Below are 23,719 nucleotides of genomic sequence, written 5' to 3'. Positions count from 1 at the left end.
GACACAAACTGAACAGCAAGCTAATGCCTGTAACAAGTTTGCACTGGAAACTTGTAAACTAGCTTAGAAAGGAAATCTTGGGATAAAATATTCCCTGAATTCCTTCTAACAATGTCTTTTTAAAAGAATTCCTTACATGCAGCTGTAACTTCTTTTCAGAGGGAGAGGTTCACTAATACACAGTGAGGTGAAATAATTCAGGGCCTCTGAGTGTCTGAAGTTTCTTCAGACTTGACAGTTTTACAAAGGATATCAAAAAGAAGAGGAATGTTAGGAAGAGAATGGTGCTGTCAAAGGCAAACAGTTTTGACTGGGAGGCTGGGATAGGTCAGGTGTGTGACTGATGTGGGGAAATAAGATCACACTAAAATCAATAAAGCCCAACCGAGCTATTCCTCACAGAATATAAAAGTAGCGTTAATTTTTGCTTTAGTTTATGTTGTTTTGTTTCTTAAAAATCACTCAAGTTAGTGTACCCCCACAGGTCTGGATGCAGTGGGGCTGGGAGGGGCTCAGCAATGGAAGAGATCATTTATTCCCCAGCTCAGTCAGTTCATTTGCAGCAGAATTGGAAAGATGACTGGGATGACAAGGTGCAGGTCTGCCAAGTTAAGCTGAATTCCATGTGATTACTCAATGGATTTCATGATCTTCTTATCCTTAACACCATATCTATCTATCTATCTATCTATCTATCTGTCTATCTATTTATGTACCTATTTATCTATATTTCTTAATTTTAAACCACATAATTCAATCATCTATACTAGCTGACCTCCACTGAAGGATTAGACCTTTTATCTTAAGAATCCAGTCTGGTCACTCAGCATCCTGTATTTTATCTCTTATGACTCACTTGTTTACTCATTCCACACAGCTAAATATTTTTTTAACCCACTGACTAGCTCACATTGAAGTTTTTTGCTCTTTGCTGTAACACATATTTTGTATAAATGGGATTTTTCTAAACATATATATTTTGTCTGCTTTTTTAAAGTGTGCAAGAAAACCTAGAAAGGACTCACCTTTTTCAGTGAAGATGTCTCTGAGGGAATACACTACAGGTTGGTTAGCCAAATGCAGAATCCTGTGGCTCATAAAAAGGAGTGCTTCTCTCTATGGCCATGATTTCAAGCTTTTATAAGGGTTTTTAAATGAAGTATTGGGGAGATTAGTGGGGCTAAAGAAATATTTCAGTGTTCAGAGAATAAGCACAGGTTGTATTGCTCATGTCAAGCTGAGCTAATGCTTGTTTGCTTTTTAATGTTACCCAAACAAGTTTTGTCCAGACACATGGTGGACAGAAATACACAAAGTTACACTTGGTGACTCCTTCCTGCACTGTCATCACCTCCTTTGGTTGGATACCATATGCTCTGATCACACCTGAATTACAACCAGGGATAACACAGAGTCATCTTGGAAAACACAGCAAAATATGGAGTTGTAAAGAGATCAAAACCTTTCCATTAGAAAGAATCAGCACAGAGGGTTAGGGCCAAAATTCTCCAAGTCAAGGAGAAGTTTCCCCGTGCTAGCACAGCACCATTGGTGAGCCCAGAGCCTCTTCCTGCACACTCAGGCTGGCAAATAACTGAGAGCTCCATGTGGATCTCCAAAAGCAAAATTCCTTGAGACTGAGTTCAGGGTGCCTGTTCTAACTGTTCTGGCCAGTTGTCTGCCTCAGCCAGTGAGCAGGGGAAAAGATCAGCACTAAGCAAAAAGCCTTGGAATCATCCTTCAGACCTAGTCCAAGAGCAGAACCTCTACAAGTCCTGACCATGGAGACTGGAGTCCAGCATGGCCACTCTTCCACAGGCTGTGAGACACTCACTGGTACACTTGCAAAACATCCCAGAGAGCTTTTCAGGCACATAAGGCAGATAAAAAATAGACCCATTTATACAAAAGAAAGGTTCTTCCTGGAAGTGACTGTGCTCTGTGTGAGCTTGAATCATGCCAAGTGCACTTGTCACAGCCGGATGTTTGCAGGCTTCCAGCCCCTGCCAGCCCTGCCTAAAGGAGCAGGGCAGGGGGAATTAGGTATGCAAATGATATGCAAATGACTTTTCTATGGAATCGGTCTGGAGGATATAAATACTGACAGAATCATATCAACCAGTGTCTAATTATTCCCACCAAAGAACAATGGAATCCTATTATATTCTGGTTTTAATAGCAGGAATTTTAGTTGCTTTTGTATTGCTGGTTTTAATTGCAACTGATCATTTCTTCAAGGAGGAAATTCCTTCTGGTATTGACCAGCCAGCAAAGCTCCGCCTTTACCTCTGTGTGTACACTCTGATGGAAATTCTGGTGAGTTTATCATGCTCTGGGATACTGGGATTTTCAGAAAAGGAAAGACCTGAGTATGAATCTAAATACTGCAACTACATGTCATGGGAAGCACACAGTAACACAGGTTTAAAGGCCAAAGGTTGATTTGGTTTCTGTTACCATATATAAAGCAGCCAGGATGAGGTGAGTTCTTTCAATACTGAGATATCCATTCTTATGCTGCAATTGTGTATTTCCATAATGAAATGAGTGGTCCTGTGGATGACAGGAGGGCTGATTATAATTTACATGAATAATAATAACCCAAATTGCTATGTCTAAATGCACTCTGATATCTGTAAGGCAATTTCCTACATTCTGAGCTATTTGCAGTAATTTTCTTACCCTTGTTTTTGTTCTCATTCTGCAGTGACTGAATTACAGAATACTAGTTAAATACCATAGAATCAGGTAGGTTGGAAGACACCTCCAGAAGTCATCTAATTGAACCTCCTGCCAAAGCAGGTTTAGGCCTGTTATCAGCCATTATCTAAGTACCTGCAAGCCAGACTCACTGTGCTGTGGGCTTTGCAATCACAGAAAGAAACAGCTTTCACCCAAAAAGCTTTCAAAGTAGGCAACAGGAGAATGTAGGAGCAGCCTAAGCCCTGTCATGTCTGGCACATAACATGTCAAAAGAAAGCCTGCAGGAAAATCAGAGTGGTTTCTTTGATGTTTGTATGAAGCTCACCTCAATTCTCTAATCCCCAGTTTTACAGAAAGAACACAGGAACTTGGCCCCACATCCTGAGAGGTGATTTGGGCCATTACAATCTATTAAAGACTGAAGTAGGTTGCTTGAACTTACACAGCAACATTCACCAAATCCAGTGGTTGTCCCTGATTCTCCAGTGGTACTTTCTGCCTTGTCTGCCATGAAAGAAGAGGCTGCTGTCCTTGCATATCTCATCCTGCTCTTTGTGTTATGTTATATATAAACTTAATATAATAATATGACAGTAATACTATAACAGGACAATGTTATTAAATTCTCTAATTAGTGGGTGAAAAGATTTTTTCAGGTGATACTTTTAACTCCTCATACAGCTTTTAAGTGTCTGTTATAGAATAAGTGCATTTGCTCTCTTCACTGATAATACATTCCCTAACTTCAGCATCCTTTTTCTGAATAGGTTTTAAGATGCATTTCATCACTTGCTCTGCACTGAATCAATCCACTCACCTATTTTTCTTTCAAAAGCCTTTAGGCATCTACTGGTACTTTGGGTGCATTCCTGGTTTATGTTTTTGCTCAGAGGAGCAGCCCACACAGTAAGGACTTCACAGGTTTCTGTTTAAGTGCATAATGCTTTGTGCATGACAGGTGTGCAATTAACTTCTCCTGCTCATCCTGATCAGTGCTGCTCTTCCTGTGCCATAGAGCTGTGCCTGTGCTGTATGCTCCTGTAAAATCCTCTTTTTCCACAATACAAGACAGGCTTTTCCTCTCTTCTTCCACCCTACTTGCAATGTCCTAGAAAAGCTGCAGCACCAGATAAGGGTGTACCCTCAACCAGAAGGTACATAAAAGATGCTCCTGCTGCATCTGTCCACATCCCCTGCCATGAAGAGATCAATGACCATGTAAAGTGGAAGAGATGAGAGGAAGCCTCCTGGCTTTTGTTTTAAACTCCTCAGACAGATCTCTGTTCAGACTAACTGTGCATATTGCACTGTGATATGAAGCTTTGATGGTAATTACTGTGGTTGGAAAAGCACACTTCAGAGTGACTGACAGAAAGACTGTCTGATGCAGTCCTAAAGTCCATGAAGCTCAAATTGAGTGGGTTTTGCTGCTTTTGGTATGTGATTTTGTAATTATCTTAAAGTAAAAATCTGGTCCCCATATGATCTTCCCCATAAAAAAACCAGTTTGTGTCAGAATTTAGGTGTTCCAGCAAATAGTTTTTCAAAGGCCACATTTCACAAGAAAAGCTGATGAGCTCTTTTTCCTACACATATTAACATTTTAGGACCTGGTTTATGTAATACATTTCACCTGCTAACACTGATCACATCTGTCTAGAAATAGTCAAATCTTTTAGGTTTTGAATGCATTCCTATAGGTTCTGAAGTGTTCCTAATTCTTGATTAAGAAGTTTCTTGACGGAGTACATTCCAAATTCCCCCTTCTCCTTCATGACAGTGTTTCCCCTGAATCTGGAGATCCCTCTGTGATGTCAGGAACTCCTAAGACAAGGCAAGGAAAGAGGACATGTAGATAGGAGGCTCTGATAACAAGTTTATAATATATATTACTGGCATCTAAAAGCTCTAAAAAACCTCAAGGATGTTAGAAAATTCAAATGAGTTTAAATGGCAATTCTGCCAACTTCAAACATTCCAAAACCATAACTCTGACAGAAGGACTGACTTAAGAGTGACGAGAGTTTTGAAAATTGCTGTTTGGAGAAGATTGGATGGTTTCTGCCACCATTGCACTGGGTCTTACAGTAGCTTTCCCCTTTCCATGATACTTTAAAATACTTTTTCAAATGCAAGGCAAGAACTGTGGCCACCATTTGTCTCTTCAACTACCCTAAGCACTCCTGGCATTGGTGGTAGAGGGTTATGAAAAAACTCCAGGCAATCTCTGGGTCTTTGCTTCTAACTGATGTTCTCCCTCTTCCATGCCTCATGGTGATTTCTTTTATTACTCCACACCCAACTTGTTTATTGCAGACTGGTTTAGATTATTAGGAAGAAAGCATCTGTCATACACAGGTTGAAAAATACAATTTACACAAGCAGAGCTGGTCTTCAGTTTATAAGGAATTGATACAGACACTTCTGTGGCTTAGAAAAGAACAATACAAATTGCAAATGGGTTGTGATGACTATCATTATTACAGAAAAATGAATTGCAGTAGTCCAGAAGGGCATTTAAGTCACTATGTAATAGGAAAGGAAATGTTGTTCTAGCAGGAAATACACCCATTACAACATGTGTTCAAAGGAGGATTTCAGTGTGATCTTTAGACTTTCTTAATTATCAGCAGTTGACTGGCCTTGGATAAGGACATTTAACAAACCTTCCTTGTCTTCAGAATGTTTGGGTTTTTTTGCTGATTAGATATAAAAACTGACTGCAGGGTCATTTATGAATAGCTGTGAGATCTTGAAGAAGGCAGTGGTTTCACTAATGGAGGAGGAGATGAGGGCCAGAACCATTTCCATCAGTTCCTCCCTTGGGCCAGCAGCCCCTCAGTAATGATCCCAGACACAATGGTGCTCTTGCAGCTTGTTCTCTCTGACTCCATGGAGGGAATTCTGTTCTCACTGACCCCATGGAGGGAATTCTGTTCTCTCTGACCCCAGGGAGGGAATTCTGTTCTCTCTGACCCCATGGAGGGAATTCTGTTCTCTCTGACCCCAGGGAGGGAATTCTGTTCTCACTGACCCCAGGGAGGGAATTCTGTTCTCACTGACCCCATGGAGGGAATTCTGTTCTCTCTGACCCCATGGAGGGAATTCTGTTCTCTCTGACCCCAGGGAGGGAATTCTGTTCTCTCTGACCCCATGGAGGGAATTCTGTTCTCACTGACCCCAGGGAGGGAATTCTGTTCTCTCTGACCCCATGGAGGGAGGTGACCCAACGCTGTTAAATCAGCCAGTCTTGCCCACAGACTGGCCTGTGGTTTTTCCCCCAGTATGATAATCCTGTCATGAGAGGGACATTTTCATCTCACCTAACCTTAAATATTTTAACTGAGCCACCTGAAGTACAGTTTATCCTGGAGATGAACAGACACCTCCAGAGGATGATTTAACACACCCAGAATTGGAACCATCCCCAAGAAATGCCTCCTTTATTCTCTCATTAGGAAAGGAGCCTCAGGCCTCCCAGCTTCCACACCTGAGCAAATGCCTGTTCTTACTTGTGGTAAATCCAGATCACAGGAACTAGAGGGTATTTATATGATACATTTAATGGAACAAGTATTACAACATTCCTCCCACAATAACGAAGATGTAAATTTTCATCCTCTTAACCAAAATCCCAAAGACAGTTATTTGTGGGAATTCTAAAAACTAGAAAATAACCAACCCAATTATGCCAAAGACAGTGTAGGAAAAAGGAGCTTGTGGCCTTTACAAAGTGGGAAGACTTGTATTCCCTTTAGTAATGTCTCATTTTTCCTGTTTTATCTATCTAGGCAAAGAATTTAAACCACTTGGGTATCATCAAGGAGCACACACTTATCAGGCTGATCACAGAGGGACTCCCAGCATGGCAGGATTCCCAGCTCTTCATTAAAGATCTGCATTTTGATGGGGTACCCATGAGGATTTACCTCCCAAGAGAACCATCTGCCAGCAAACGGAGAGGAGTCGTCTTCATCCATGGAGGATGTGGCATTTTTGGAAGCATCAGTAAGGAACTGAAAGAGAAATGTGACTATTTAGCTTTTTTAACTGCCTGTTTTTAAAAACTCCTGACCCTAAGAAGTGACTGAAGCTTAGTTTGAGAGACTGGAGATAGAAAGCACTTAGTGCTTATTTTAAATTGTTTAGACTCTCTAATCTGCACGTATTTAATATTTAAATTATTTTTAATGGGATATAGCACTCTTTATCATAGAACCATTGGGATCATAAAATGACTTGGGTGGAAGTGACCTTCACTATAATCTTTTTCCACCTCCTGCCATGGGCAGGGACATCTTTCACTATCCCAGGTTGCTCCAAGCCCTGTCCAACCCGGCCTTGGACACTTTCAGGCGTGGGACAGCCACATCTTCTCCAGGCAACCTGTGCCAGGGCCTCCCCACCCTCATAATAAAAATGTGTTCCTTACATGGAAACAAAGTCTATCCTTTCTCAGTTTAAACCTGCCCATTTTCTAGTAGTAAAAATCATAATAATTCCTTATTTTCCACACAAATCAATGATCTGTCTAAATGTATGAATTATACAGCAAGTCCTGATGACCAAAAGTCTAGATTATTTTTATCCTAAAGAAAATCTGGGTACTCACTAAATAAGCAAGGGGCTGACAAGATATTGTGGTAATATGTCATAAAAATATAAGAGACAATACTGACTGAAGTTATCTAAGATGTTAATTACATCAACAACATTTGTGCTTCAGGAAGTTATGAAAGAATTTGCCGGTACATAGCCAGAAAATCTGATTCAGTGGTTGTGTCTGTTGGGTAAGTGAAATTCAAACAGTGCTAATCCCATTAGAGAGCTCTGCTGTTTTCCCCCTGCCTCCCACACACCCCTCAACTTACATTTCTTTGAATATAAGATAAGAAACTGAGCTCTAGTGCTGTCTTCCCCACACTGCTGTTATGTGGGAGCAAGCACATGGCATGGAATGGGAATGGAAATACCTGAGCCAGGGTTAGAGTTACAGGTTTGGTCATTGTACATCACCATCATCACAGAAATCATTACCTTTGTTTGATAATAAGAAATTATAAGCCAAATATCAAATTTTAGTATTTTAATGTATATTTAATATATTAAAATATAATACATATTTTAATATTTAATATTTTTATTTCAAATCATCTGGGATTATTTTAAAGAGTAAATAATGAGTTTAAAATTCAGTATTTTTTAAACCAGCATGGACTACTGTTTCTTACAAAGATGTTTTGATTGTGGTAAATACATGATGGTATAAAGAAACCTTAATTTCCAACAAAATTTTCTATGAAAAGGTTTACTATGAAGGGATTTTATTAAATTGGGATGAATTGGTTTTGAGAAGGAAAGGGAGGAAAAGTTGTTCTGGTTTGCTTCAGCATGTAAAAACTTTAATCTAGATATAATTAATGCTGTAATTAATATTGGTTTGGGGGAGTTTTTGCATGGGGTGTATTCAGATGAGACACTCAGAATGTGTAACACCAGCTGCTTTTTCTACCTCTCAGGTACCATTTAGCACCTGAGTACAGGTATCCAGCCCAGACTCTGGAATGTCTCAGTGCCACCGTGCACTTCCTGAAGACTGCAGACACCTACGGGGTGGACCCCGCTCGGATCATTGTTTGTGGGGACAGTGTAGGGGGCACATTTGCTACCAGTGTTTGCCAAAAGCTTGGGCACAGGACAGATATCCCCAAGATTCGTGCCCAGGTGCTGATCTATCCATTTCTCCAAGCACTGAACTTCAATCTGCCATCTCACCAGAAAAACGCTGCCGTTGCCTTCCTGTCCCGGGAGCGCACAGTCCATTTTATTCTCAAATACCTGAATAAGGATTGCTCCCTGAAGGAACCAATTCTGGCTGGTTCTCATGTTCCTGAGAGCATAAATTTGAAATATAGGAAATGGATAAATCCAGATCTTATTCCAGATGAGTTTAAACTGGGCTATAAACCACCACTCCCCACTTTGTTTTTACCTCAAGTCCATGAAGAAGTGCAAGAGCTGTTTGAACCCCAGGTGTCCCCTCTGCTGGCAGAGGATGCTGTTGTTTGTGGTCTCCCTGACACCTGTATTGTCACCTGTGAGCATGATGTGCTCAGGGATGATGGGCTGTTGTACAAGAAACGCTTAGAGGACAACAATGTACATGTGACCTGGCACCACGTGCAAAAAGGCTTTCATGCTGCAGTGGGATTTTTTGGATATGGTATTTTCTCTTTCCCATCATCAAGTATTATAATGAACCATGCTGTAGACTTTATAAAAGGCTATTAAATAATTTTCTTCCATACAGTACTGGTATTTAGAAAAGGTGTGATTCAATTAAATGATTCAATTAAATTATTCAATTAAGTATTTACTAGCTATTTGCCCATTAGAATCAAGGCAAGAACTGATGACATTAGCATGGTCTGCTGAATTCTGATTTTTACTTGCTATTACTTAGGAACGTGATGTTTAGAGGTTTTTTGTAAGCTTGCCTTGATGCTCTCTTCTTGCATTGTAAGAATTTTTGTTCTCTTCATATATCAAAGAATAAAAACTCATCACAACAAAAAACATTCTAAATGTGTAAGTTAAAAACCCATGCAGTGTGTGAGTAATTAGCTATGTGCACATGCATGCACACCCAAAATCAGCGTGGCAATATCTCTGGAGAGTGGAGATTCCTTCCCTACCTCAGGGATGAGTAGTAATCACCATCTGAGTGTCTGTACAGACAAACAGAAGTTTGCATTTATGTTTAAAATCTGAAGGAAGGAATTGGGTGTACTTACAAACCTGATTTTAAAGGGAAAAGGGGACAGGCAGGTTGGTACAGTCCACATGGTGCATGAGATGGGTACCAGGAGGTACCTGCAACAGAATGAAGTGAGGGAGAACTGCTCAAAAATAATTGAATATCCTCTAAATTATATTCTATAAAGTTCCTTTCAGAGCAGTATTTGACTGTATTCAGCTTACCTGGCTTTTGGGGAGAAAGGATGTAAGTAGCATGGAACCTGCCAAATAATTTCTGTGGATATCCAAGCCAAAGAAAAACCTGAGGTCAATTGTTATCTTGCTGTAATTGTTATATTGCTTATTAGGAGAGATCCACCCTTGCTAAACACAGATGCCAAAAATAATTGCCAATGCCTAGCAAAAGAGCTGGGCAAACAATGCCTAGGAATTGTAAAATGTTGAATTGTTGTGCAACCACCTTGCCTTTATAAAATCCATGCACACATGACTGTGGAAAGAGGTTAGTACATGTCTACTCCCTGCCAGGCAAGCTGTGAGTAGGAAGAAGACTGTGGGCTTAATGTTCCATGTTGTCACCATGTTAATGAATGCTGGTGACAGGTGAGCTGGTTCACATCTCTGAAGCAACAAGTCACTGCTCGAAGGTTCTCATTCTCCAGTCCCTCTCAGCAAAATGAATTTCTATTTCTTCATGCTCTGTTGACGCAACAGAGAGTTTATTTCTTTCATTTTTCCAGTTGCAGGCAATTTGCTCTTCAAGCAAGGAAATGCTTCCAAGGGTAAATAATGTGATAGTTCCAAATGTTCTACTCTTTCAGGACTTCAGGATCTTCTTTGGTTACAAAGACAAAGGTTGGGTCACCAGCTCGCACATTAGTAGCTGAAGCTGGGCCAACAGTTTGTATCTGCTGTAAAAGTGTTGCAAAAAGTTTAATGATATTGGAGAAGTTGGAGAAGGTTGGCAAGTGCCAGAACTAAGGAGGTCTGTACAGTTTCACCTTGTATTTTGTAAGTTATGAGATGGTCACAGATGATCTCATGCTATTTTACACACAGCTGAGGGCAGCATTATACTCCTTGCCAGTTCAGCTACTCAATACTTTTCTCTCCTTTATCAGTCTCTGGAATTATGCCTCATTTATAGGTCAATGTCCAAACTTGATACTGATCTACTCCTGAGATTTTTCCATGGTCCTTTATCCACTGGTCTTTAATTTACTATAAATAATAACAAATTTAGCTTTATAATATGTCAGCAGCATTATTAGTTCTCTTGATCACACAGTTCTCTTTAATTATGGCCTATAACCATTGAGTGCAGATGGGTACAGCAGATGCTGAAGTAATGTATTCTTTCTTTCATCATGACTCCCAGATTTTCTAAACCTTAAGAAATCACATGATCTAACTGTCTCCATGGAACTTCCTGTACTTCATTTTAATTAATTACAGATCAGCTATGTGTCTTGCATTGCTAAGATAGAATTTTTGAAGACATTCTTATAGTCCCCTGTCATGGTTTGGAAAGACAGGTGTCTGCTAAGGAAGGCAAGAGCCTCCCCTGAAATGGAAAATGTAAATCCTCTCCCTCTGAAGTGCTATAAATTTTAAATTAAGGGGCTCTCAGGCAAAAAAATATTGGAGCAGGAAATAACAGTTCTTTAATAGGGAAGGAAATAAAAGGATAAAATGAACAATGCAGTGAACCAAAACAACACTGACAGGGTCAGAACCCAGCCTGACACCCTGTGGGTCAGGCTGTGGGCAGCAGTCCCATTGGAATTGTGGCTCAGCCCTCCTGCAGTGTCAGGGCTGGTTCTGCTGGAGCAGGGATCCTGGAGAAAGGTGCAGTCTCTGCCTCTGAAGATCCAGGGCAAGAGGCAGCTGCCTGCTCCTCTGGGCAATCCAGTGCAGAAGCTGTGCTGGTGTTCCAGAATCTCCAGATTATATCCAGGTAGGAATGCTTGGCTGGTGTTCCAGAATCTCCAGATTATATCCAGGTAGGAATGCTTGGCTCCTCCCTCTGGGCTCACATCTCCCAATGCGATGCTGTAGTTCTTATCAGCCATGCAGGGACATTCATAGCTGTTATCAGCAGATGTCTCCCTGGAGGGAGGAGTGGTTGTGGAAGAGATAAGGAAAACTGCCCAACTAACAAAAGAGAACTGCCATCCAGATGGCAAATAGAATACATTTGCTTGGCTATCCAGGACATCCCCAAAGCATGATATTTTCATGTAAAAATTAAAAAAAAACCCCAAAAAACGAAAAAAAAAATCAAGTACAATGCCACCTACAGAATTTTGGACACCAAAGTCATTCCTCAAGGAATTATGCAGCCAGAGAGTGAGGACTGGCAAGCCCAGCTCCTGTTCAAGTTCAGGCTTCCAGCACCAGAGGGTTCTCATGCTCTGCAGAACCCAAAAGGAGCTTCTTGGGTCGCACAGCATTTCTCTGGAATGTTTCCCAGTATCCCAGTGCAGACTTCCATTTACAGTGAGTTCTGTTGCCAGCTACAGGCAACAGAGGCAGGGAATATTTTACATCTGCTACACCTGGCTCAATCTTGTATGTGCACCCTTGTATGTGCAGCCATATCACAGAAAAAGAACAGGGAATGACAAGATTTCAGGCCTGGACATTAACCTTTTCACTGGAAATTAATAAGAAAGGAAGTCCCTGGTAGGAGAAAATAGGGCTTGCCCTGGTCTATCCCCTGCTTTATCTCACAGGAGCAGAGACAAGGTCAAAGCATTATCAGAAGCTAAAGAGAGCATTTATCTGAAAGATTATGTAGGGAATGGTTTTACTCTATCCTGGGCCTCAAGCTTGCGAATTGCTGAGACCAAGCTTACACAGCATTAAGTACTACTCTGTACCAGGAATGCCCGAAGGGAAAATGCACATTATTATTTCAGAAACCAGCTAGTTTGTTTCTTTCTCTCTCCTGCAACCCTGCCATTCTCCTCCTGAGGCATCTGAAGAGAGCTGCCACATTCATCATCATTTGCCTTTCAATATGCCTGAACAACTTTCTTCTTTGAGACAGTACATCAAGTCTTTGTGTGGAGCCCCTGGGGGGGCTGTGAAGTCCAGACCTTGTCAATGTGCCCAAATGAGTCCAAGACCTACCAGCTGAGGGTGAATTGGCACCAAAAGGATTTAGATCACAGAAGAACCATAGGTGGTAAGAACTGCAGTACAAAGGACCTGTCACAGGTGTCAAGAGCATTCTTAGAGCCCCAGAAGGGCCAAATCTGGTGGGTGTACTTAGACCACACCTCATCCACTGGGACAGCAGAGTTTAGATTTGGCCAATTAATGACTTGCACTATCAGATGCTGAAGAAGGGAGCTGCAGTTGTGTTTTGTGCAACAATATTTCCCAATGCTCTTGCCTGAGTTGCAAGAAAGCTGAACCCTTTGTGCACTGCCATTTCTCAAGACTCTCCCAGTTGCCAGGCAATGTGCCTATTACCTAAATCCCTTATCAACGTGGACATCAAATGCCATTATCCAGAAGGATAAACAAAAAGGGATCTGATTTTACACTTAGCACATGAATAACCTTCCAGCAAGGGAGGGAGAGGCACAGGGACATTGGGAAATGAAGATCCACAAAGAATTGTTGGATAAAATGAAGAAACAGTTTGGAAGAAAGAGCAGGACATGGAGTCAGCTGCTTCTCAGAAAGTGTAACACCAGACTCAGAAATTAACTCCAACCTGCTCATTCTAAACAGTTTCTGAAGCCATTTCTCAAGCCTGAGCCATTTCCTTTGCAGGTCATGGACTATGTATGCTAAAGCTCTGGGGTTCTCTGTCTTTAGTTTTATTTTATTCTACAATTCAAGGTCAGCTCATCCCTTATATTATTTTATTAGTATTTAAGAAAAAAAATTACAGATTTATTTTACCCACACTGTGATTTTTCAGAATAAGAATGTGCTGCCTTCACAGGTTAAGCAGACTGCTAAAAACACTGTTTCCAAAGGTGACATCTCATGACCTGTGCTTTACAGATATTTTTTGCTTCAGGTTAAATCTTATCACTAATTATTTGTGTATGGAAAAATATGTTAGCTCCAGAGGAAGATCCTAGAGCTCACCACAGAAAAGAGTGAGCTGCTGATGTCCAGTCAGTGCTACTAGCCCTGATACCATGAAGTTCAAGTCTAGTTTTCAGCAGTTGGAATCATATTTCTACCTGGAATGACATCTGTACATTTTATCTTCCTGGAAGACAGAGACTGCAGCACTGCCAAGAGGCAGAAAATAACCCAAACAAAAATCTGCTGCTGCAGGAGGAGAGCCATTGAGGAGGATGAGGCAAGAACAGCTCTCAGACAAGGCTGCAGCTGCCTCTGGCTCCAGTGGACTCAAAGATGCAATGTCAGCAGAATCCAAAATCTGCCATCACAGGTGATGAAACATTTTTGTGGCACTGAGCCTTGATTTCAAGAAAAGTCTGAAAAAGTAAGGCATGGAGGCACAACAAAGCAAGAATCTGGGCAGCTCGGAAGATGATTACCAAGAAATGCTGTGCAGGAACTCACAAATAATAAAGACTTGCCTGTAACCAAACACCAGAGAGACAGAACAAGTGTCTTCCCATAAACTGCCACTACACAAGTCATCATTCTGCTGTGATGGGCACAGCCTTGTTCCTGCAAATGGGAAAACCCTTGTGCAAGCCTCTCCCACAACTAATTGTTGCTGTCTAATTGTATGGTTGGTTACCACATGTTTTTTATCTTCCTATTGGCATTTTTAAAACTGGATTATAAACCATGACGAGAACAACTAATCCTGTGCCTTTACCTGCAGAAGTCTTAGTCTGAAAAAGGGGGAGGAGGCCACAGCTGGTTCTTTCTCAGGCTCCTACCAACACAGCAAGATGGAACTTCTCCTGGCCATTTTTCTTGCTGTTTTGACTGGTATTGTGGCAATTGCTTTCTATTATGAACACCCCAAAGCAGAAATTCCTCATGGAATCAGTGAGCGCCAAAAGCTTTATGTTCTTCATTACTTAATGAACTTTGGGTTTGGTCTGGTAAGTAAAACTTAATTAAAACTTGAGTTTTATTTCTATTTCTGTTAGAGGGATAATGGTTTGGTGATGTTTTTTAAAATCAATGTTTAAATAAGTTGCAAATATGCAATTGGACTGATTAGGTGATGTAAGCAGATTCCTTCAGCTGTGCTGGGCATAACAGACTCCCCTCTTTGTTATACAGCACCAAAGGCTGTATTTGTGAAAAATAAAGTTGGGCAGACTGTGAAATTCTCAGTTTTTTTCTGAAGGTCTGTGTTTTAGCTTTTCATGCCTGCAGCCTCAAGGCACTGCTGGAAGGCTTAGAAGGTAACTTGCCCTGTGCATGTGGAATTTCTGCTCTGTATAACACCGTGCTTGCTCACAGAGTGAGCAGCTAAATGATATCTGTGATCTCAGCTCTCTCCTGCAACCCTGCCATTCTCCTCCTGAGGCATCTGAAGAGAGCTGCCACATTCATCATCATTTGCCTTTCAATATGCCTGAACAACTTTCTTCTTTGAGACAGTACACATTATACCTAAAGTGACTTTCTGTGTCATTGTTTTTGGCACATTTTTGATCCTTCCTCGCTTTTCATGCTTGTTTCTTTTCAAAACTAAAACATGACATGCACTTGTCTTTCTGCTTCATCAATCATCCTGAATTAACTGTTGCCCCAGTCATTTAAAAAACCCTTCTGTGATACCTAGACTAAGCTTCTTTTAATTGTTTAAATTATGAAAAAAACCTGTTCAGTCTTTTTGGCTTGTGCGTTACATTTCACTTCAATTCCATGTTCTAATGTTGTTAATTCTTCTGTTCTTTACCTGCCCATTGCTTGGTAAGTTTTGTTTGAAGTCAGTGAGCTCCCAAGAAGGTGACTCACCATGTCTCTGGTGCCACACCCAGGCCTCCACACTGCTTTTTAACTGTAAATTTTAACTTCTGATCTCACAATTTTGCATCCTTTCTGCTGGCCAGTGAGAGGCCAAGCACAAGCAGTGTCACACACTGCCTGAAAGGAGCAGAGAGATAAGGACATTAATGGAGGGTTAAAGCAAAGTTTAAATGCAAGTAGAGTTCAAGTCATGTAGCAACTCCTGCTATGGCTGTTGGGCAAATTACTTCTGCCAAATTCTTTCAAGGGCTGACAAACCATGAAGTCAAAACTGCATGGAAAATTAAAGTGTACAAGTATATCCAGTGTTCAGCTGGGACAAAAGGCAACACCAAAACACTGTGGTTGGTAAGGTCTCCTAGGACTCCTTCTCCTTTTTTCAGTATTTTCAAGACAAAGATGATCTCTTTATATTCCATGCAGATATATCTAATTGCAGGTTTAACCTTTACTGTTACAAAATCATTAGTGTGAGGAAAGAAAGTACCAGAGGGAAATTGAAGAATAAATAAGTAAAGTTATTTTCCCACGGATATGGACCAGGAGTTCAACAGAAGGAATCTCTATGAGACTAGAACTTTGCCACAAGACAATCCTTCCTGTGTATGGGATCAGCTCTGCAGATGACCTAAAATAGGACACCTACATAGAATTTAACAGGATCACATTACTGAGCCACATGAGGTCTGTGAAATATGAGGTGAAAACCACAAGGGCAGGTTTTTAGGATCTATGCAGCGCAGATCTTTATATGTATAATTCTCATTGAAATGCATATGCATGAATAACGGCAGCACAACAAACTGAATTATCCATTAGAGATGTCTGCTGTGGAAGTAGTGCAAAACTGAATCCAATATTGTGGAAATACAGTGATACTGCCTCATATTATTCATTTTGAATAGACTAGAATAGATTTGTAGCCTGCTCTAGTAAGGCTACAAGTGAAACAGCTTAAAGCCATGCAGATGCAATAGAGTAGATGAGGCCACAGTGACATAAAACCTGAGCCTGAGCATTTAAGTAAGAATCAGTGAGCTGTGAGATGATCAAGCCTGGGTTCAAAGCAATTCTTGGTCAGGAGGACAGAGATGTAGTAGATGCTATGGATTTTTTTTCCTGCAAGTTTAAACACAGTGTGAGTTTGGGAAACAAAAGTATAGGCTATGTTTCTTCATCCAAAGTTAAAGTTTAAAATACTGTAACTACTGTCTCTGTATTTTGCTCAAGCACATGGTTACTGAAACACCTGACAAGGTGAAGTATCTTTTATCTACTATTAATAGTTTGATTGTTTTCCTACTGAATTGACCATGGAGTTTAAAAATTTTCATTATCAATCTCCAGGTTAGGTAGAAACTTACACTAATTTGGTCTCTTGTGGTTTCTTTTATCACCAGGCAACATTTTTGGACAAAGTAGGTGTCATCTCAGAGGTCCATCTCCTCAGGGTAATAATGGACACAATACCACCATTAAAGGATAGTCGTCTTCTTATCGAGGACTTAAGGTTTGAAAGGGTTAAAGTGAGAATTTACCAGCTAAAAACATCAAACAAAAACCTAAGAAGGGGAATTCTTTATTTTCATGGAGGAGTTGGCCGGTTTGGAAGTATCCGTAAGTAACATGAATAATATGAGCTATAACTGCATGCAGCATCCAGAACGGGTCAGGGAAGGAACCACAGGCAGCATCTGGTCCCACCTCTCTCCTCCAGCAGGGCCATCCCACAGCACAGGGCACAGGATTGTGTCCAGACAGCTCTGGAATATCCCCAGTGAGGGACACTGCACGACCACACACCACAGAGTTTCTGATCTGATTTGCTATATCTTAAATTACAAGGGTTAGTAGGTTTAACATTATAAATAAATAAATAAATAAATAAATTCAGGACAGCAGAATCAATTTACTTACATGCAATAGGCATCATGTTAAATTGCCTTTATATAGATTGCATATCTAGAATAGTCTCTGATAGTTTTTAATATCTATTTTCTTCCTCTTTATGCTTATGAGAAAACTTGAAAATCTCATTAGAATTTTATTTCTTATTTAAAGCACCCATTTTTTGTTCACAAGTGTGTGCAAGCTTGTATGTGTGTATTGTGCTGTGTGTCTTTATAGTGGAAAAACAAGGAAAAAACACATTTTGGAATGTGAATGGGAAAGAGATGAGATGGTGCCTCATGCACAAGAAATATTCTTGCTCTGGATTTAGCAGACTTTTTGTTGCTTTTTTAAAAACAATTTCTCCCCTTCAAAATCACTTTAAAAGTGGCAACAGTGGTGCTGTTATAACTTTTCAAAGAGGGAAGCAAAACACTGCACTGGTTTAAATTCTACGTTTCTTACTGGCCAGAAGATTCTCACAGCTGTAAGGAGAGGGTGAGCAATGCCCAGATCAGACCATGCCACATGCTACACATGTTGAGTAGCATTAGCTACACGAGAGAGAGAAGAATTTCAGAATATTTTAATTCCATTTATTTTTAAAGCAAGTTACGATTCCAGTCAACTATTCTGTTTTACAGGGGCCTATGAAAGAAAGTGCCGCTATTTCTGCAGGAAGACCAATTCCGTGGTGGTGTCTGTTGGGTAAGGGGACCCAGCCCAGACTCTGACCCTAGGTTTGCAAGCCTTTACTGCAGTCAAGCTCCTTCTGAAGTACATTCAGTACCAATCCTTAATGATCCATGCCTTTCACCAGCACTAATTCCTCTCAGGAGGAATTAGTCAACTAATCCCCAACTGTTTATTTCCAAATGAAATCCATTACAGTAATTTTATCATTTGTAGCGAGCACTAAGACATGAGGATGTTTTTGTTTTCTAGAGCCCTATTCAAACCACCTCAGGCTGTTTCTTTTGAAAGTACAATTGCCCAGAACACCAAATAATTCATTTTAGAAGTACTGAAAAATACAAGAACCTCATGAGTTTAACACAAGAGGTTACAAACCAAGTTTGACATATCCACTCTCAAAAGGAATTTTTACACTTGACTCCATTGTCTTAAATTCTTCAGTAAGTTATACTTGCAGGCATGATGCATCTGCATGAAGAAATGGAACAAGGAAATCCACATTTAACTTGTAGTCAAACTGAGATGACCATTAAAAATATTTCTCTGATGAGCTGTAATACTTTTTTAAAAGAAACAATGTTTAAAAGTCCAGGCAAAGAGTTGACTGCAATTGCACTAATTGCTGTTTATATCCTAAAATACTTGAAGAACCAATAACTCATTGATTCTGTTTAAAGAATTCAGCTTCCAGAACACTGAAAACCTTTCAGATTTTCATTATCGATTTTCTATGCTCATATTTCCTATGCTCATATTCTCTAACAATTTGTTGTTAAATGTTCATTTTCTGACTGGAATTAATGATAACTGATTGACACACCCGCCTTGCCAGCTAATTCCAAAACAACTCTCATGTGCCTTCAGTCACAAGATAGGTAAAGAAGTATTTTGCAAAGGTAGAACAGTGTACTAACTCCCCCAAACATGAACAATAGCAAATAATACATCAAAAGCACTAATTTGGAGGAATTCTATTGCTGCAATTATAATCACAGGGTATTTTCCTGTCTTTTGAGAGAAATAAATGAGTTACAAGATTCCATTGGCCCATTCACTAGAAATGGCTGTGCTAAAACACTTTCACTCTTATTTAGATATCGTTTAGCTCCTGAGCACCCATATCCAACCCAGTTTGAGGACTGCCTCACTGCTACCATCCACTTTCTGAGGACTGCACAAGACCATGGAGTTGACCCTTCCCGTGTTGTCATCTGTGGAGACAGCAGTGGAGGGACACTCACTGCTGCTGTCGCCCAAGCCCTGGTGAACAGAAGAGATCTCCCAAAGCTGAGAGCACAAATCCTAATATATCCTTTTCTGCAGTGTGTGGACTTCAATTTGCCTTCTTATCAGCAGAATAAGGGAGTCCCCATTTTGCTAAAGGAACGAACCCTTGTTCTTGGCTTGAAGTATGTTAATTTGGACTTGGGCATCATTGAAGAACTATTTAAAGGCTGCCATGTTTCAGAAGATAGGAGACTGAAATATCAGAAGTGGGTAAGTCCTGACTACATCCCTCATGAGTTTAAAACAAGAGGTTACAAACCAAGTCCAACATATCTACCCTCAAAAGAACTCTGTGAAATGGTTAAGTCCATGTTTGACCCTGTTTTTTCACCACTGTTGGCTGAAGACAGTGTGATTCCTCAGCTTCCTGAGACTTTCATTTTGACCTGTGAATTTGATGTGCTCAGAGATGATGGACTGCTGTACAAGAAAAGATTAGAGGACCATGGTATAAAAGTGACCTGGTGCCACCTGCAGGAGGGGTTCCATGGAACAGTGTTCTTAGCACTTTTTGGTAAGGTGGTAGGATTCCGCTCTGGAGCTAAAGGCCTGCAAAAGATTGTAAATTTTCTAAGACTAATGTAAAATTCCATTTCTTGCTCTCTTTTCCTGATTCCTATCTCTTTTTGCTTACAAACTTATTTTTTTTACATCCTCAATTTTCCTTTACTTAAATCATCACCTTAAATTTCTGCATTGCATCTGTCTTCTTTCTACCCACTAATTTCATTGCATGATGGCCTTTGCTTAATTTTCTCTTGGGAGAGGCAAAATCGGGTGAAATTACATTTCTTTCCTCTGCCAGCTCTTCAGTTCTCTCTTGTAGCCATTAAAGATCTCATCCTTATAGCATGAGGTTTGCAATGTGGTCTGGTTCAGTAAAGTTCTGGTACTATTAGAACACAAACCACATTTGAAAACAACCTGGGGCAGGTAATAGGGTGTGAATCTACAGGATCAGTGTATAAAGAGTATGGTTAAAGACTTAAAAAGACTGTGAGCTCAATTTGAGACAAGCTTAAAGAGAACTGAATGTAGCAGGAAAAATGCAAACATAGACAGAAATGAAAGAAGGGGAAGAGAAGGAGAGGAAGAGAGAGAAAGGGCAGGCCTGCAACTACAGATGTTATAACAAGTCTTGGTTAAAGAAAACAACATCTATTAAAAAAACATACATACACATTTTATATATAGATAATAGATACATGGGAATATAAAGTACTATCAGTTCCTTTACAAAGTGTAGGCCAGCACTGCCTGATGAAGGAAGGACTCTCCCTTTGAGGGACAGTGTCAAGAGCCCTTGGAGAGAAAGGAGAATGATTGAGAAAATTAAAAAAAAAAAAAAAAAATCAAAGTTCAGGTCAATCTTAAACTGTTTACAACAAGAGATGAATGAGCAAGGAAACCAATACAAAATAAAATGGCGTTACAAAAATGTAAAGCTATTTTCTCAGAAATGAACTCAAGTATTGCCAGAAATGTCAGTAAATGTTTTACTTACACCGTTCTGAGGTGAATGTATAATTGTAGAACAGTGTCATTGTTTCAGGTTTTGTTATAATGTTATGTCCTGAATTATAATAACTTCTCATCTCACTAGACTCTATTGTCTTAAATTCTTCAGTAAGTTCTTCTTGGAGGCAGGATGCATTTCCATGAAGAATCAAAACCAGGGCGAGGATGCAGTTTTACTGACAGTCAAAACTTCTGTCTTTGCTTAAATTAACACCTGGAACACCTCACACACTGAAATTACCACCATTCTTGTCAGGGAAATTTCTAGCTCTATAATTTTCACAGAATACTCTCTGTATCTGATATTACTCTATGTGTTTTCTGCCCCCCACTGGCTCCTTTAAACTATAACCAAAAGCAAGGCTGCTGCAGACAGTTATGTGAGACACTTGATCCAACAGAATATACCCTACAACCAAGGGAAAGGCTTTCCTGCAATGCTCTGCATGGCTATTTACACTCAGCATATGAGCAAAGAAAGCCTGCCAGAACAATATGAATTACATTTAGTTACACTCACACAGTAGTCAGGAAGAAGGGAAAATCCTATAGGGATCTTCCATATGGCATCTCTGAATGAATACAATGCAAATAAGCATAAAGCTCAGGAAATCTTCTCCAGGGTTTTCCTGATTTCTAGGCACACACACTGACACTGACACTGCTGAATGCTGCCTGTTTTCCACATGGGCAACCTGTGCCATGAATGCTCACATGACACCAGTGGCAGTTTGTCCATAAAGGGATAGAGCACTACATTCCTGACATTAAAATACACAATGAGTCAGACTAACACAAAGGCTGACAGCTGTCAAACCTCTCATGGGTATTACACCCCAAAGACCATATGATGAAGATACTACAGATATATATTTTTTAAAACCCAGAGGGCTCCTGGTTATTGATGAGTTTTTTGCCTATAAAGAACTTAGGAAAATACAATGTTGACAAGTAAGTTTCCTTAGCTGGGGCAGTTCCTTCCCATCCTGACAAAAACCACTAGTTCCTTCCTCAAGGGAGGAGGGTGAGCTGCCTGAGGTCATAATTCCCTCCAGAGTTTGCACCCTGAGTGAAGTGAAAGCCCAAGCTGCTCTCCAGACAGCAACAGGGTGTGGACAAGGCTGGTTCATCCAGAGGTATTAACCCCAGAGAAGGTGGGCATGAGCCACATTTCTTTAATTGGTGTTTAGAGTTTGCCCATGAGCACTGTAACACAAATAAAAGGATTCAGGAACAGAGTGGAACACTGTCAAAACCTGAAAACCAGTGAGAAACCTGAAAACCAGTGAGATGCTGGGAAGCTCAGTGCAGCTGGGAGGGCCTGACGCTCTTTGAGCTGCTCTGTGTGACAGGAAGATGTTGAAGGAGATGAAGGAAGGGAAAGCAAACTGCCCTGCATCATTCCATCACCAGATGTCAGCACCAGCCGAGTCTGTAATAACCTGGGAAACCTCTTGGTGCTCTGGGCACACAATGTGAGTACCTGAAACACATTACCAAAGGTCAAACTGTGGTTTGATTTCAATATTTTACTGAACTTGTTCTTATGCCTTCATAGCCTGAAGCTTTCTGTTTAATAAAAGAGCACATATTAAGCCATAACAACTTTAGATTACCTGTTCTAACCAATAAAGTTTGGAGTGGAGAACTACAGAAGTTTACAACTTCAATTATCCTCTGCTTTGCTGTCTTCACATCACCTCTTTATACCACACTAGTTACAACTCAGATACCACAGCATTTTTTAAATAAACAGGAAATTAGAAAACATCCCAAATTTACTAGCTCTATTATTTAGAAATAATGTTATTTAACACTATTCTCTGCCTATGATACCCATTCTCTGTACTGCTCAGGCAGAATCCTGCAAACTCTGGCTGCTTTTATTGCTGTCTTCCTTGTCTCAGTTATTCACTGTGTTTGCTGGTTCCTATGAGAGTGCAGCCACTGCTAACCTGAGTATCTGGAATACTGAGACTCAGACAAACCTGCCCACAGGAAAAGAAGGGCAGTTGAAGTTGTTATATTTACATTCAAGCAACTTCTGATTTAATAAGATTCATTTTGATGTGATGACCTGCCATGAAGTCCCAAGTGGATGTTCCAGAGCAGCTTTTTGGATTCCATGTGTATGGAGCAGAATACATTCACTCTGAGGAACAGAACTGCACAGCAACAGAGATACAGACAATCCATCCACATTTCCCAGTGCTGCTCTACAAAACCCTCCAGCTGAATAAGCATTTCAAAAATGTACCTGCTCTGAACTGCGCAACACAAGATCTGAATTTCCATCACTGAATGCTAATACATAACATTCACCTTTTTTTTTTTTTTTTTAAATACAGTACAGCTTTTTCTCCACAACTTGTTGGCAGCTGTTTAGCCTAGGAGTCATTTGGAAGGGACAGACTTCAAAGAAGAGAAGGCAGAAAGAAAAGGCCAAAATAAAGATTTATGCCAAGTGCAAGGTGGCTTTCTGTTGTAAGAGCAAAGCATATGGGAACTAGATACTTATTTGGGTGGGGAGATGGAGATAACAAGAAGGGAGGACACTGAAAGGTAGGAGGCAGCCTAAATGCAAAGGCAGATGAAGCAAATACACAGCACCTTTAAAAAGCAGTATGGAACAGCATGTACTAAGCTGTCATTTCTTAATGCTTCTTATTGTCACTGTGAAGGGCACATTAAATCCATCTCACACATCAGAAGACTCAGGCTTACAGGTATGAAAAGCTCTGAGGGGCCTTCATTCAGTTGTTTACATAATGTGAAATGAAGAAATGTGAACTGAAGTATGGCAAGTTCCTTCCATGCTCTAAGTGTAAAAACAGTCAGTTAAAGAACTCTACAGATTCTAATTGGTCTGCTAAATTACCTAGAGAAAATAAGAATAATTTTAAAAAGCAAGGCAAATTATATTTACCAGAGT

General features: G+C 40.3%; 2 protein-coding genes across 2 annotated transcripts; both read left to right on the top strand.

Annotated features, from left to right (window-relative positions):
• Positions 1 to 2,148: 2,148 nt before the first annotated feature.
• Positions 2,149 to 9,129, top strand: LOC118694998 (arylacetamide deacetylase-like 4). The gene is made up of 4 exons (XM_036396366.1): positions 2,149 to 2,316; positions 6,495 to 6,711; positions 7,430 to 7,493; positions 8,223 to 9,129. The coding sequence occupies exons 1-4, from the start codon at positions 2,149 to 2,151 to the stop codon at positions 8,992 to 8,994; spliced, it is 1,221 nt and encodes a 406-aa protein (XP_036252259.1). The 3' UTR covers positions 8,995 to 9,129.
• Positions 9,130 to 14,360: 5,231 nt separating this feature from the next.
• Positions 14,361 to 19,854, top strand: LOC118695018 (arylacetamide deacetylase-like 4). The gene is made up of 4 exons (XM_036396394.1): positions 14,361 to 14,516; positions 16,797 to 17,013; positions 17,931 to 17,994; positions 19,077 to 19,854. Exons 1-4 carry the CDS (start codon positions 14,361 to 14,363, stop codon positions 19,852 to 19,854), a joined length of 1,215 nt encoding a protein of 404 aa, XP_036252287.1.
• Positions 19,855 to 23,719: the final 3,865 nt, after the last annotated feature.

This window comes from Molothrus ater, chromosome 23 (genome assembly GCF_012460135.2).
Source record: "Molothrus ater isolate BHLD 08-10-18 breed brown headed cowbird chromosome 23, BPBGC_Mater_1.1, whole genome shotgun sequence".
Lineage (NCBI taxonomy): Eukaryota > Metazoa > Chordata > Aves > Passeriformes > Icteridae > Molothrus > Molothrus ater.
The sequence above is the reverse complement of the archived record's forward strand: the minus strand, read 5'-3'. Positions and strand labels throughout refer to the sequence as shown.

Excerpts from the sequence above, each read along its gene's own strand:
- LOC118694998 (XM_036396366.1), top strand. The coding sequence starts at position 2,149 with ATGGAATCCTATTATATTCTGGTTTTAATAGCAGGAATTTTAGTTGCT. Across the intron at positions 2,317-6,494 it reads ACACTCTGATGGAAATTCTG|GCAAAGAATTTAAACCACTT; the intron begins GTGAGTTTATCA and ends TTATCTATCTAG. Across the intron at positions 6,712-7,429 it reads TGGCATTTTTGGAAGCATCA|GAAGTTATGAAAGAATTTGC; the intron begins GTAAGGAACTGA and ends TTTGTGCTTCAG.
- LOC118695018 (XM_036396394.1), top strand. The coding sequence starts at position 14,361 with ATGGAACTTCTCCTGGCCATTTTTCTTGCTGTTTTGACTGGTATTGTG. Across the intron at positions 14,517-16,796 it reads TGAACTTTGGGTTTGGTCTG|GCAACATTTTTGGACAAAGT; the intron begins GTAAGTAAAACT and ends TTTTATCACCAG. Across the intron at positions 17,995-19,076 it reads TCCGTGGTGGTGTCTGTTGG|ATATCGTTTAGCTCCTGAGC; the intron begins GTAAGGGGACCC and ends ACTCTTATTTAG.